Source organism: Physcomitrium patens, chromosome 16 (assembly GCF_059467195.1).
Source record: "Physcomitrium patens ecotype Gransden chromosome 16, ASM5946719v1, whole genome shotgun sequence".
NCBI lineage: Eukaryota > Viridiplantae > Streptophyta > Bryopsida > Funariales > Funariaceae > Physcomitrium > Physcomitrium patens.
Genome location: NC_143425.1, coordinates 9,919,439 through 9,932,965, shown reverse-complemented (window position 1 = coordinate 9,932,965; position 13,527 = coordinate 9,919,439). Strand labels below are relative to the sequence as shown.

General features: G+C 37.6%; 2 protein-coding genes across 8 annotated transcripts; both read right to left on the bottom strand.

Annotated features, from left to right (window-relative positions):
- Positions 1 to 2,172: 2,172 nt before the first annotated feature.
- On the bottom strand, positions 2,173 to 10,089 carry LOC112293293 (BTB/POZ domain-containing protein FBL11). Of its 7 annotated transcripts, none has more exons than XR_016507097.1 (20): positions 9,211 to 10,089; positions 8,945 to 8,989; positions 8,478 to 8,598; positions 8,204 to 8,345; positions 7,993 to 8,042; positions 7,766 to 7,854; positions 7,435 to 7,537; positions 7,243 to 7,279; positions 6,783 to 6,955; positions 6,191 to 6,668; positions 5,898 to 6,025; positions 5,656 to 5,767; positions 5,234 to 5,379; positions 4,786 to 5,094; positions 4,210 to 4,459; positions 3,565 to 3,664; positions 3,164 to 3,250; positions 2,888 to 2,932; positions 2,670 to 2,738; positions 2,173 to 2,501 (listed from the first exon to the last, which is right to left on the bottom strand). XR_016507097.1 is itself a non-coding variant. In XM_024542547.3 (20 exons), exons 1-20 carry the CDS (start codon positions 9,387 to 9,389, stop codon positions 2,301 to 2,303), a joined length of 2,820 nt encoding a protein of 939 aa, XP_024398315.1. In that variant the 5' UTR covers positions 9,390 to 10,089; the 3' UTR covers positions 2,173 to 2,300. The 7 variants fall into 7 exon arrangements, 4 of the variants coding, with proteins under 4 accessions (XP_024398315.1, XP_090113071.1, XP_090113073.1 ...); XR_016507095.1 differs by having other exon boundaries at positions 3,553 to 3,620; XM_024542547.3 differs by having other exon boundaries at positions 3,565 to 3,620.
- Positions 10,090 to 10,671: 582 nt separating this feature from the next.
- On the bottom strand, positions 10,672 to 12,360 carry LOC112293294 (50S ribosomal protein L3, chloroplastic-like). Its single transcript, NM_001378558.1, has 2 exons — positions 11,601 to 12,360; positions 10,672 to 11,243 (listed from the first exon to the last, which is right to left on the bottom strand). Exons 1-2 carry the CDS (start codon positions 12,223 to 12,225, stop codon positions 10,954 to 10,956), a joined length of 915 nt encoding a protein of 304 aa, NP_001365487.1. The 5' UTR covers positions 12,226 to 12,360; the 3' UTR covers positions 10,672 to 10,953.
- Between the last annotated feature and the right edge of the window lie 1,167 nt (positions 12,361 to 13,527).

The window sequence follows — 13,527 nt, the reverse complement described above, 5'->3', positions numbered from 1 at the left end:
ATAACAATAGGTGGAGTCAATTTAATAATTCCATATATATATATATATATATATTGGCATTTGAATCTTTTATGAGATGTAATTATTATACTTTTTAATTTTAATTTTTTAAAAAAATTTATAGTACAAAATTGATTATAAATTGTTTTGAAATAATCCAAATTTATCAAGTGGTTTAATTATTGAAATGTAAATTTTTGGATGCATTCTAATTCTAAGTGAAAATTTTGATTTATGTAATTTTTAAAGCATTATATACATGATTGGTAAAAAAATTAAATATATTAAAAAATTAAAAAAAACTTGATTATTTCATAAAAAACACTTTAATTTAATAATACTATTTAGTCTCATTGATTCTTTAAATATTAAATATTAATTTTTTTAAAAAATATTATTTGATTAAATATTTAATTATATATTTTATAAATTATAGCTATGATTCAAAAATTAATTTTATTGATTTATTTCTTTAAGACATTAGAAATCACCCAAAAATGTATGTTTTCTACTTTCAAATAATATGGGCAAAAAAAAAGTTGTGGCTTATTAAAAAAACAATTCACAACTTATCATAAATTATTATAAACCGAACTTAAACTGATTTTTTTATCTATAAGATTCTTTAATAATGTTAAAAAAAGAGTTTGAAAAATCTTACAAATAATTAAGAAAATTAATACAAAAAAAATAACATATACTTCAAATAATTGTGAAAGAAAAGTTTTAAAAAAGTAAAATTATAAGTTTAATGGATCAAAATTTACTAAATATTTATATACATACAAACATACTTTAAACAAGTAAACTATATATATATATATTTATTGGGGTGAAAAAAAATTTATCCCTAATTTTTAGTACATAATTATATTTAAGAGAGAAGTCTAGAAGTGAATTTTTTTTAAATCCTTTAATTGGTTAAAATTAAGAAGCCTCATTTAATTAGAATTATATTTAAAATACTTAGTCTAAAAAAAAATTAAATTAAATTAAATTAAATTAAAAGAAAAGAAAAATAAAATAAATAAATTTAAAATTAAAATGGAATACATTGTTTTTCTATATAGCATGAATAACATTTTAAAGAGATTTTTTTGAAGCCCACATTTTTAAGACCTAGGAAAAAAAAGACAAGAAATTACAATTTCTCTAGATTATTATTGGTTGAAATCAAGAAGCTCCTCTTAGTTGGCTTTATATTTAGAATCAACAAAGAAACCATGGGAAGAAAATATGAGGTAGAATGCATATTGTTTTTTGCATGACATGAATAGTATTGTTTTCTAGATTTTATATTAAATCCATTCTAAAGAGCCATGTTTTAAATAGCTATTTTTTATATTTAAAATATAATATTTTATATTTTCAAAAATGATTGCAATTGAGATTTGAATTTCTATTTTAAAAATAAATATACACCTATGATTTGCATCATGCAATGATCTCTTCTTACTTTATACTTTCCCCAAACGCCAAGGCTACCAAATGATGACTTTTCTTTACCAAATATAATTGTGTTGATTTTTGAGGAGCTTGTTGATGCAAAAGATGGGCATCTGGAGCACGTTACAAAAGAGGACGGCGAATGCGACTTGGGTTTTCTGTGGCTGAGAAGGTTGCGGGACTTGCAACGCTGGCAATGACCGCAACTGGTTTCAAGCTCCCCGAACACCTCTCAGGGTACCATCACTCTTAGGGTACTATTCAGCATCCTCTTTTTCGCGGAATTCCTTACGGTTTCAATTCTCTGCTCATTTTTCCTCTGAGAAAGACATCAAGTACGTACCAACCCCTAAAGCTTGCGCAATATTTGCATATATCTGCACATTGTAGAACTGCTAAATCAGAAGTTTGTGCATTGTATGAGGAGAATTTCTCGCACACAATCGCCACTAGGACGACATGGATATTGCCGTGTGCAAGTTGTTTCTGAGGTGATTACAGACGGAAGGATCATTCAGAACTTCCATCTCGTCACGAAACCCTGAAAGCAGGAGGAACGTAATGATTTATGAACTATGTTAACCTTGTAGACGCCAAAATCGTTCAATGAAATCTGTCGGTTCGACTGGATAAACGATAGTCGACTGGATAAAATATACTTACATGCCCTGTTTTAATCGCATTATATTATACATTACAAATAGGGCAGAAGCGATGGAAGTGAAATAGGAGAAATAATAAAAACTTATATTTTCCGAAGGAGTAATTAAGCCCACGAACAGAAGCAGGAATAACTCAAGCGGTAATAACTGATTGCGAGGCTATCACGAAAAACAGTTTGTGAAGCTCAACCCTTATTCAAAAGTAAGTCTTTCATTCACAACCGACTCTGTAAGCCGCACCGAGTTCCACTCCAGCACGATGGTATCCTTATGTGTTCGGCTGTCGTAAGGACTGATGCCCTCAGATGTCAAGTCTCTCACACCATAGAAAGCGTCCCTTACACTTTTGCATCGATTGATGTATACAGACTTCAAGGCTGACCTTTCCACCCCCTATATTCAGCAATCCCAATGGAATATTTAGATTCCAACATAATATTTTCATTGATTGGGTGATGGGAATAAAGAGGATGCACAAGATCACTTAGAATTGGAAAAGGGATACAATCAGCATATTTAACAGATTTGAGAGAAGGAATCTTGGTGCTAAGATGCAATTACCTCAGAAAATGAGAACTTCTCATTTGCTGCATCACACAAGTCGATTGCAAGTTTTTGCAACAAGGGAAGCTGCCAGAACATTGACAAGCCTGCAGTAAGATGACTATGCAAGGAACTAAATAATCAAATGAATACATTCAAAGTTGTGATTTTCTATTGCAAGAGTAAAATCCATAATTCATCTAAAAAACAAGTTCTAAATTCAAGTCAACACGTACTCTTCTGATAGCTTCCAATATGAAGTACTCAGGCAACACCTTTCCCTGAAAACGTGAGAAGAAATAAGGTTAAGGAGAAACTATATCTCGTGAAGTTTTGATAAATGTCACAAGTTTTGATAAAAGTTTTGATAAATGTTCGAACCTAAAGCATCTTGAAGGCCGTCACGAATCTAGCTTGTACTTGTTGAAGACTTAATCAAATAACGTCATAGCGCTGCATAGGAAATTTATTTAATCGAAAGAAAAAAAAGAAAGAAAGAGTGAGACGATTACAATATGACGCAAGTGCAGCAGTTTCAACGCCGGGAAAGAATTTAATAAAAGCCGGACGTTTTCTTCAGTAATTATGTACTTACATTCCTGCACAAGTCCTCACAAAAAGCAGATGAATCGCATTTCTCTCACAAATGTATTATTGACAGGGCATAAAAGATTTGACCACCAAAGTACTAGATGTTTCATTTGTATCTTCCTAACGAAATACAATACTCGATCGATTGCCAAAGTCAATTACACCATTTTAATAGAGTTCTGACTACTTTGACTATATTCATATGATCACAACATATTACATGACAACATATTACATGACAACATCTTCATTAATTAATTGACTCATTGTGAAAGAACTAGTGACAAAACTACATGTTTAAACGAGAGACCCTGTTCTACACCTCAAGCCGAAGATCTTGAAGTCCACGCCAAGAATGTGCCATGGTAGACAGTGAAACTGCAATCAAAGGTCGAAGTCAAGGCTTGTGCAATCTCATTATTCTGCTTGCAGATGCATAACGAAAGGCTTATCTTAGACTCCATACTTTTGTGAAGAAAAGTAAAGAAGAGAAAATGAAGCTTTAAAAGAATCAGAAAGTGGACTGACGTTATCTTTACCACAAGCAAGGCTTTCCCTGAAACGTTCCAGTTACATTGGATGTATCCAAAGAGACCAAAGGATGAGATGCAATACATGCTTATGCAATATACCCACATCTTTGACAGCCGCTTATATTTTAAGGAATTTTCAGTCGTCTGTCCACATTAAAATGGTGTAGTTTAACATACAACCTTCTATTTGTGTCCCTTTTACAAGCAAATCGCAGAAGATACCAGCAAGGAAGTAAGGACATGAAATAACCCGGTTTAGGGCATCTTCTAGACAACATGCAAGAGTTCATTCTGGACAATTATTTCGAGTTCCTAAGCTTTTAAATGTTTCGGTATTTGCAAATGTTGATAAAATACTCTTGGGTATATCCAATTCAACATCAATACTGATTAACGATACCACAGCATTCGAATGAACAAGTTAAAAAACTTACTGCTGGTCAATAGATGGCACCCTAAAAGAGATAGACTCTGTAGTCCCGTGCACGATTGACTGAACAGGAGAAGATCATCATCCGAAAGCAAGGGTGTGACTCGCTCAAGCTTAAGGTTCCTTAAGTTTGGTAAGCTGGATGCGATTTCTGTTAGAAGGTTGCGTGGGGCGCATGCCATGTTTTGAAGCTCCAACGTATGCAGGGATTTCAACTGACTTACAGCTTGTATTAAGCCTTCATCGGCAACAAACTGTGCAGCACCAAAAATAACCACATCACCATCAGTTTCGGAATAAAAGATCTGTGTTGTTCAGGTATTTCTTATCTGCCAACTGAAAGTCGTCTTTACTTGACGAAACCAATTAATTACGAAGACTATTGTAATGTTCATTGGCCTCACCTCTCAAACCCAAACAGAGTGCTATTTATCGGCATCATGTCACCGGTTTCCGTTCTCTAAAAAGTAAGCCACCTTTGCAAAATAAAGCAGTTAGAGAAATGCCTTAGGAGTGTTAGTTTTGTATGTGTGAAAAGAAAACACTTACAAGGCCGAGAGAATGTGGAATGAGTTCCCACCTGAAAGCATAAAGAGAGTCGCTTCAATTCGTGACATTGCTCAGCAATGCACAACAGGGTCTCCTCACTGATGGTTCCACCTACTCCAACAGCAAAGTTTTGGAGCGTGCAGGATGCAAAACCAAACGACGAAATCGTTGAGTCTGATAAACCCCACCCAATTCCCACATTCTCCCACATTCTCTCAAAAGTTTTCTCAGATGGCAGATGGTCAAAAGAGTTCAGTGCCAGCTGTGTGCATCCTCGAATGTTCAAATCCTTCAAATCAAAATTCCTTGCCAAAATCCGGTAGAGAACTCCTCCAGAGACCTGTATTAATAACGTGAGTCAGGAGTTTGAAAGCAAAAGACTGCATAAATTGAAAACATCCAGTGAGCCAGAAAACGAAGACGTTGGAAATCGGGACACTAAAACAACCACAAACATTGAATAGTTCAAAAAAATCCACCTTTGTTTCTCTAATATTGAGGTGCCTCAAACTGGTCCCAGAGAATGCTGAGAGAGCCATGTCATCGAGTCTGGTAAAGGCAAGTTCTAAAGAGACCAAAGAGGGCAATACTTGCAATAAGTTGCTCAGGTGTCCACACCCCAGGGCTGAAAATCACCATGAAAACATTCCAATTTAAAAACTAAAAAAGGTTAAATCAGAGGATAAACAAACAATAAAAACATAAAAAAATAAAAGAAGAAGGGAAAAAAAAAAAATAAATAAATAAAAGAGAAAAGAAAAAGAAGGGGGGGGGGTAGGGGGACAATGCTAGTGACGTAATGCTCATAAATCAGATGTTAACACAAACTAAACTATCACACTGGAAGCAACACAAATACATCTACCAACTATGTCCCAAGATGATGTAACGCTGACAATACCTAAACATTTGTTAAGATTCAAGGTATCCAGAACGTTAACTGAAATATTCGCTTGCGATATCAGTGCTTTGCAAGAAACTGGGCCAAATCTTGTGCCAGCAGCAGAGAGTTTCTGATGAAAAACTCCCCAACAGTTCCACTTTAGCTCAGTCAATCAAGAGTCGTTGAAGAATGTTAATGTATCATCATTAGCAAGTCTACCTTTGATTAGTGAGTAAACAGACCCCATTCAATGAACCTACCTGGAAAGCAAGATTTTCCTGAAAATTCAAAAAAGCTGCAAAGCCGACATCGCTCAATTCCAAACAGCCACCCAAGTCCACTACCCGAAGTAATGGACAGCTCCTTGCAATGAACAATAGAATTTCATCTGACAGAAGCAAGATCCATCAATACAATTCCATGAGCAAATAGTTCCTGAATTAGAGGCATGGACGCCAACCAAAGGTTGATGAGAATCTATCCTTCTGAAAATCATGATAAGATTATATTGCAACGGATTGGACATGCTGTCAAAGTAATACAAGGAATTAACCTGTAATCTCCGAATGGCCCCGTAATGAAAGGTCTGTTAACTTGTTGGTTTCATGCAGTTTTCCAAAAGACCACCGCAAAGGTAATCTTTGTGAAATTGTTGACTTTGTTCTGGTCACAACTCCCTCAATTTCCACCAATTCTTCGGATACAGACAAGTCAAGCACTGAAAGATTTGGAAGACCAGAACCAATTTCCAGAATCACCTGCAGTAACTGGGGACAATGTGGTGCTCGAAGCTCACGAAGATTTGGGCATACAAGATTTAGCCAAGTAACTAGATTCCTCTGTTCAACACGCCAGCAGTGGGACAGAATCAGTGTCTCTAGATTGATGAACTCTGCAAGTTCCGGCCATGTTTCCTGCTCAATTGTAACCAGAGTCTTCTGTGCTATCCTCTTAGGTTTCATTCCATTTTGTGCTGCCGCTGAAATCAAGTGGTGACAGGTGATCTGATGACAGCCAGATAAATCCAACTCCTGCATCCAAGAATCAGTGGTTTGATAAGGTACTGACCAAAACAAAATTGAAAAAAATATAAATTGCTATCCGTCATGGTCCACATGGCACGATATAAGCGTGCGAACAGTTACCTTTAAATGATCCGTAAGACGTATTACAGGCTTGAAATTCAAGTAATCTTTGACTGGCTTCGCAGCCAGCTCACCTTTGAAGTCAATAATTGAATTTAATACATCCACATCCGATTCAGTTGCAGCTACTGATACGTGAAAAATATTCAACGGATACTTCCCTACCAGTTCCCCTAAAATGCAGTACAAGATAAACGTCAGGATAACGTGGTCGACTAATTTTAAATGATCAAGATCAACAGAAATCTCGAGCCTCAACAAAAGGACTAAGCCACCTGGCTACATGATGTAAAATACTTTTACTGCATGTACGCACCGAGATACCAGGTTTTCTATATGTGAAAATAGCAATAGCTGTTATTGATTATCACGTCAGGAAATTACAGCTGTTTGAAACTGTAAGATCCAAAAGTTAAGTAAAATTTTAATAGATTCTCAACGAAGAAGCAAGATAACTCACTTAAGATAAAATCAATAGGCAGCAGATTCAGTTGTATCTGTACAACAAAAAATAAATAAACACCAACCAAACGATCTTCTCATGGTTAGAATTCGCCAAATTTGCCATACAATGGTTGCAAAAAATCCATTTCATAGCCATTTTTGCACGCAGCAAAGCCTTGTATGACACTCCATTATTCACATGACTAACCTTTTTGAAAAGCAAAATTGGATCGTCAACAACGGCACCGTTACGTGAGTTACGTTTTTGACTTTCGTACCACAGTAGCAGTGCTTTACACAAATCCATTTCACTGCACAGGATAGATTAGAATATCTCAGCATTACTTCAGCACATGCACCAAGAGTCTCGACGTTAACTAAAAGAACAAGCTATCTACGTATTGATACAAAGTGCTTGCAGCATGTCATGTTCTTATTAGAACCGCCATTCTTCTCAAACAAAATCAAAAAGAAAATCCCGATAGTTCTGACCTTTAAATCCGTCAGTTCGCCGATTAGAAGCAGCAGAATATACTAACCTTTTAATTGTGAGCTGTGGATGGTCAATACTGGCTTCAAGCAGTGACAAAGGCAAAGTAACAAAACTTTCCTGACGCATCGCCTGTGCCTGCACAATGTCAGGTTCAATCCTCGATTAAGTCCAAATATTCTTATGACATCATCTTCAAGCATGTTCTATGTCAATACAGCTCAAAATAAGTTCTACTTGATTCACAAGTTTTTAAGGATGAACATAAAAACTCACAAAATTGACAGCAAGACTCTTGATACAAAGCTGCTCGATAGATTTCACACCTTCATGAAACAAACAAACAAACGAACGAACAGAATTGTTATTTAGCATATAAGCAATTATGTTGTAAAATCACGCCTGCACAGTGGTAAATAAGAGATGGTTTGGAAATGAACAAGCAACAACGAATCAAATCCACGCACAATTCGGAAAAGGTTCACACCATTTACTGTGGCGGAAAGCCAAATCGATAAAAGTTCGGAAACAAGGTCGTCCTCAATTTTCCATTTTACGCAGAACGTATCGGAAGCTACCCAGGCCTTACACTTGGTGATGACATCCTCCACACCAAAATAGATAGCTCCCTTCAAAAGTTAGATGAAATTAATTGCTGTACGAATAACTTGAGATTATCTTTCAAACTCTAAACGATCATGAACCACTTTGCATACAAAAGACTAAACAGATTATGAAAAGAGAATGTTTTGTTCACATACCTCAATAAGTGAAGCAATCATAGACGAAGATAAGCAAGGCTCAAAACCATGGATGCATCGTAAGAGATCGCAGAAAATAGGAAGACTCCAATTCACGTTTAAGCTTTCACAGTTGCGTTCACTGAACACATTACCACTGCTATTTTAGTAGGAAAAAAGAAAAGGTGCAGTAAAGATGAAAAGTAGCAGCTATGTTGAATTCAATACCACGAATATGCACGTCTATTGTTTTAAGAATAGTGTGCAATCAATAATTATTTCAGGAAAGAGTTGCCAACATTCACTCTAAACGAAGAACCCTCTTTCTCAATCAGCATCTGAAATTCAAATGTAGAAGGCCTCTATTCCACTTCCAGAAATTTGACATCTTAAGAACACAGTGCATCATCACTTTGTACAATCCCAGTTACCTTAACAAGTATATACGAATCACAAGTTAAGAAAGCATAATTTACTGGTTTGTGTACCTGAAGTTCAAGTAACCTTTGAAGTAAGTCGAGTGCTGTGAAAGCCTGAAAGAAGAATTCAGAATGTCAATGATCTCAATAGCAGTACAATATATTGAAATTTTTGCATTTCAACCATAACAATTTACAATATCACAGATTTCTGAATTTATATAATACTGGTCACACGCTGCACGTGTTATACACTTTGAGCCAAATGACAGTTTCATTTGCATTCGATATGCTACATCGAAGATATTTCGAGTGATGGCCATTGAGTTACTTACAGCTCCTTGTCGACACGAATGCGAATCTCATTCAATGTAAATGAGTCTGCAACAAGAGACTGCCATTCTTCACACCCCATCTCCTGCCCATCGATTTCTCTGGACAAACTCCTTTTCCGTGAGTCGTGATCACCCTCGGTGATCACCAGCACCACGGAATTGCTGAAGTCCTCTTCCATCTTGTGACCTGGGTCGCTGAACTATGAGGGTAACGATGTGATTAAATAGAAATGAATTTAGCAACGGTCATCGTTCCTAAGTTTTCTGTGTCTTGTAATGGTGAAATCATCGACGTAGCTCATCGTCGCAAATTCCCTCCCACTTCTTTACTTCTACAGAATACCCTACCTAAACAAGGATATACTGTAGAGCCAGACAATTATCGACAATACGAATTCGCGCAATCCAATTGAGGAAACACCGGGCACCAAGACATGGGTTGAGCACTCTTAGCTCAAAAAACCAAATAGGGCTACACGCACACCAAAACACCAAAACCCCATTGGCGTAGTAGTGAAATGACCCAACAAACATAATATGCTGCCAAAGGAATTTCCCAGCTGTAGAAGAAGAATTGAGTCGAGGCAATCACAATTCGTTAGAGATAATCGATAGCTTCAATCCTACAAAACCATTCCAAATCCTGTACAACTATAAACACCTGCATCCTCCCAGAACAGGAATGCTCTCCGTTGAGCTCTTCCTGCTTCTGATCCATTCTGCCCTGCTCCAAAATTTCTGCTACTGTACAAGTGATGCAATTGCGGAGCCACACTCAGATGCCAACCACGGCATGAGAGCGGTGCAGCCTTCCGTGCCATAACCTATATGAGTGGTGTGAATGGGGCTTCAGATGCGGAGGTTTGAAGGAAACGTGGGATGGGGATGAATGTTGCCGTGGACGATCGATCAGCGTTTGAAATACAATCAGCTAAAAGCATCTACTGAAATGTTTAGTATTCTGTGAGCTCTATTTATACGAATTTCTGCGCAAACTTGGATAATTTCAAAAACAGCTGAGACATTTGATGGGTTCCGATGCGCTGCTTCAATGGGTATTGGAGGCTTGAAGAGATATCAAACCAAGATAGAAATCATCAGAGACATACTTAAGTGCAATAAGGGAGACGTTGCATTTCGAGAACAATAAGAATGATACGTCGCAGCCGACAATCACTATATTTAAACGCGAGGAGGCAAGCTCATCAAATAGACGTGGCTAAAATTCACATAAAGACCTGTGGAATAACTTTGACTTCACAACAATGAAGCAGACAGGGCTGCAATGATCACTGACAGCAATAAAACAGGACACCTAACTATTACAATTAAAGACGAGCTTGGAAACACTCTCGGGGCTTCGAAAGACAAGGTTGGAGACATTGCTCAGAACCTAAAGATGTGCGTCTATTTGGTTACTCTCAGTCCTCATGAGAACAAATCTCTTCTGTGAACTCTGTAAGCTTACATACATTTAATAACCCACCCTTACTCTAGATAGCAGGTTTCAGGAATAAGACATAGAAGCCGCAAGTATAGAACATTCACACAATATGGCTGCGTCAAAAAAATGACCCCTACATGGATGGTTGCCACAATGATTGAATTCCACAATCTTTCTCGTGCATCTAACTTTACAAGTTGATTATCGGCTAATGCATTAACTGCGGGCAGTAACATAGCGTACTCCTCCAAAAAGATAAGAAGTAGCAAATGACCTACGACAAGAGTAAACCTGAAGACCTAATTCTTGGGGATGTTCTTGCCCACTATCTTTGCTGGTGTGATTCTGAGGAGGTTGCCTGGCTTTCCGGGTACCGAACCCTTGATGAGGAGAGCGCGGAGCTCAGGGTCGACCTTCACAATTTCCAACTTGCGAATCTTGGCTCTGCCGCTTCCCATTTGACCAGGCATCTTCTTTCCAGGATAAACTCTTCCGGGCGTTGTTCCAGCTCCAATGGAACCAAGCTGCCTCTTAGACTTGGAACCGTGAGTCATCTGACCTCTGGCGAAATTGTACCTCTTAATACCACCTGCGTTATGCAATTACCAAGTTAACAAGAGAGTTCACGGGGGTTTCTACCGCCACTCATCAATACGAGAGGCACGAATTATGTCACAATCGATCTTGAATGAACAGAGTCCCGCCTGGAAGAAAAACTACACTTCAAGAGATTCTCTACAAACCTGAGATCAAAAGTAACTCCGACCACTAAGCTTCTTAGGACCATGCAGAAATCTCATTTCATACAATCATATTGTCTACAGCAATAATTCACCAGAGACCAAAAACCCACTGAGAAAACAGAGTCTCAATTTCAAAAACTTGTTCAAATCAGTCGAATTAAGACCCGAGAAGAAAGCAAAGAAACAAGTCACAATTTCCTGACCTTGAAAACCCTTTCCAATGCTGTTACCAACGACATCGATCAAGTCGCCTTCCTTGAAAATCTCCTCCAGTTGGAGCACCTGGTTGGGCTCGTAACCCTCTGCAGAGACCACCCTGAACTCCTGCAAATGACGCATGGGGATGGCGCCCACCTTGTTCAAGTGCCCCAGCTGCGGCTTCGTCAATTTGCGGTCCCTAACTCTCCGGTAGCCAACTTGCACAGCCGTGTAGCCGTCGGTCGCGTCCGACTTCACCTGGGTGACAATGTTCCCTTCGTGAAAACCAACAACGGTGCATGGAACGGCCTTGCCGTCTTCCGTGAACACTGTCATCATGCCCATCTTAGTGCCCATCATGCCCACGCCGGCTTCCAAGCATCCCATGGACACAACACCCCCGGAGGACGAGGAAGAAGAACCCGACGAAGCAGCAGCACATTGCGCCGCGACACAGGAACGAAGGTCTGCAGAGGGAGCCCCTGAAGGAAAGCTCACTTTGAGGCCATGGAACGCCGGCAACGCCACAGTCATCGACCTCGCAGCAGAATTAGAACCAGAATGCGACTTCTGGCATAATAGCGTCGAAAAACTTGCAGTGACAGCGGAAATGGACGCCGCTGACGACATTGGAAAGCTGTCGATGTCACGCAACCAGTGGAAAAAACCTCCGGCGAGCTCGTGGATCACCTCCGGAGCAATTCCGCGATACGACGAAGAGGGGATTGCAGACCTCGCAAACGATGCCTCAAGGGAGCAAGAGAGAGAGTCTCTCTCTCTGTCGCTGTGGATAGGGTGAGGACTCTTCTCGCCCCTCCTGGTTGGGAACATGTTCCCTTGCTTTGTGCTCACACTGGGAACCGTCGATCCACCTCAGCGGGTTTCGGAGTCCACGTCGTTGAATTTCTGTCCACGTAGGCGTATTTTTTTGGGGTGACATGGACTTTGTGGTTGTGTGATGGGAATGAGAACTTGTGGGGCCTCTCGCTTCTGGTATTATGGACTATTATTCTTATTATGTTCTGGTCTAGTGCATTCTTTTAGTTTGGAATTAGGGTTTGGATTCTGCTATATTCTTTCAATATTTTCCGTTTGTGTAGGTTTCAAAGCATAACCCACCTCTTCGTCTGTGTTGTTGTCAAGCAGATATGGTTTGGATTCCTTGTGTAGATTTCATTTTGAAAAGTCAGCAGTTGTTTTTGTAGCTCAATTTCTCACTTTTATTGCTTTTTGATGTGGAATTCCATTAGTGCTGGTGTTTTTTTTCTTTTTTTTTTAAATCTATATTTTCTTTAAATCTTAAAAAATTAAAAATTAAAAAAAAAACATTAATTTTTGTTTAATTTTTTAAAAATCCATTGAAATCAACTACAAAAATTAGATAAGTCTTGGATAATACCTTCTTTAAGAAGTCTTTTTTTGCAATTTAAAGACCTAATATAAAGAATATTAAATTATGCCTTTTAATTTTAAAATGTGGATAATTTTTTGCTTTGATCATAAAACTAACAATAAAAGAAAATTTAAGTTAATTTTTTTTAATGTTTTTTTATGTTTTTATGTTTAATATATATATATATATATATATATATATATTATTTAATTTCTTCATGTTCAACCACAATATGGTCATTTAAGATTTGCAATTAGGACTTTAGACATTTAAGAAAAAAAGATTAAAAATAAAAACTATAGAATAAGTCTACTTTTGTTTTTTATGGTTTTTTAAAATTTCTATTATAAAATATATTAGGAGGGGGGGGGACATAAATCAATGAGATAAACTAAAAAGACAAATTGGTCTTTTGATTGGTTGGATTTTTCAATCATCATTGTTCTCATGAAAACTTAACTTAATTTACTGATTTATAGGGCCTTAACAAAAGCAATCTTAAATTAAGGTGGGCCATGTGGTATTTTGCATTTTTTTAC

Coding starts and splice junctions, on each gene's coding strand:
- LOC112293294 (NM_001378558.1), bottom strand. CDS start 12,225: ATGTCGTCAGCGGCGTCCATTTCCGCTGTCACTGCAAGTTTTTCGACG. Junction 11,244..11,600: donor CATTGGAAAGGGTTTTCAAG/GTCAGGAAATTG, acceptor TGCATAACGCAG/GTGGTATTAAGAGGTACAAT.
- LOC112293293 (XM_024542547.3), bottom strand. CDS start 9,389: ATGGAAGAGGACTTCAGCAATTCCGTGGTGCTGGTGATCACCGAGGGT. Junction 8,599..8,944: donor AAAGGTTACTTGAACTTCAG/GTACACAAACCA, acceptor TAATGTGTTCAG/TGAACGCAACTGTGAAAGCT. Junction 5,095..5,233: donor TCAATATTAGAGAAACAAAG/GTGGATTTTTTT, acceptor TTATTAATACAG/GTCTCTGGAGGAGTTCTCTA.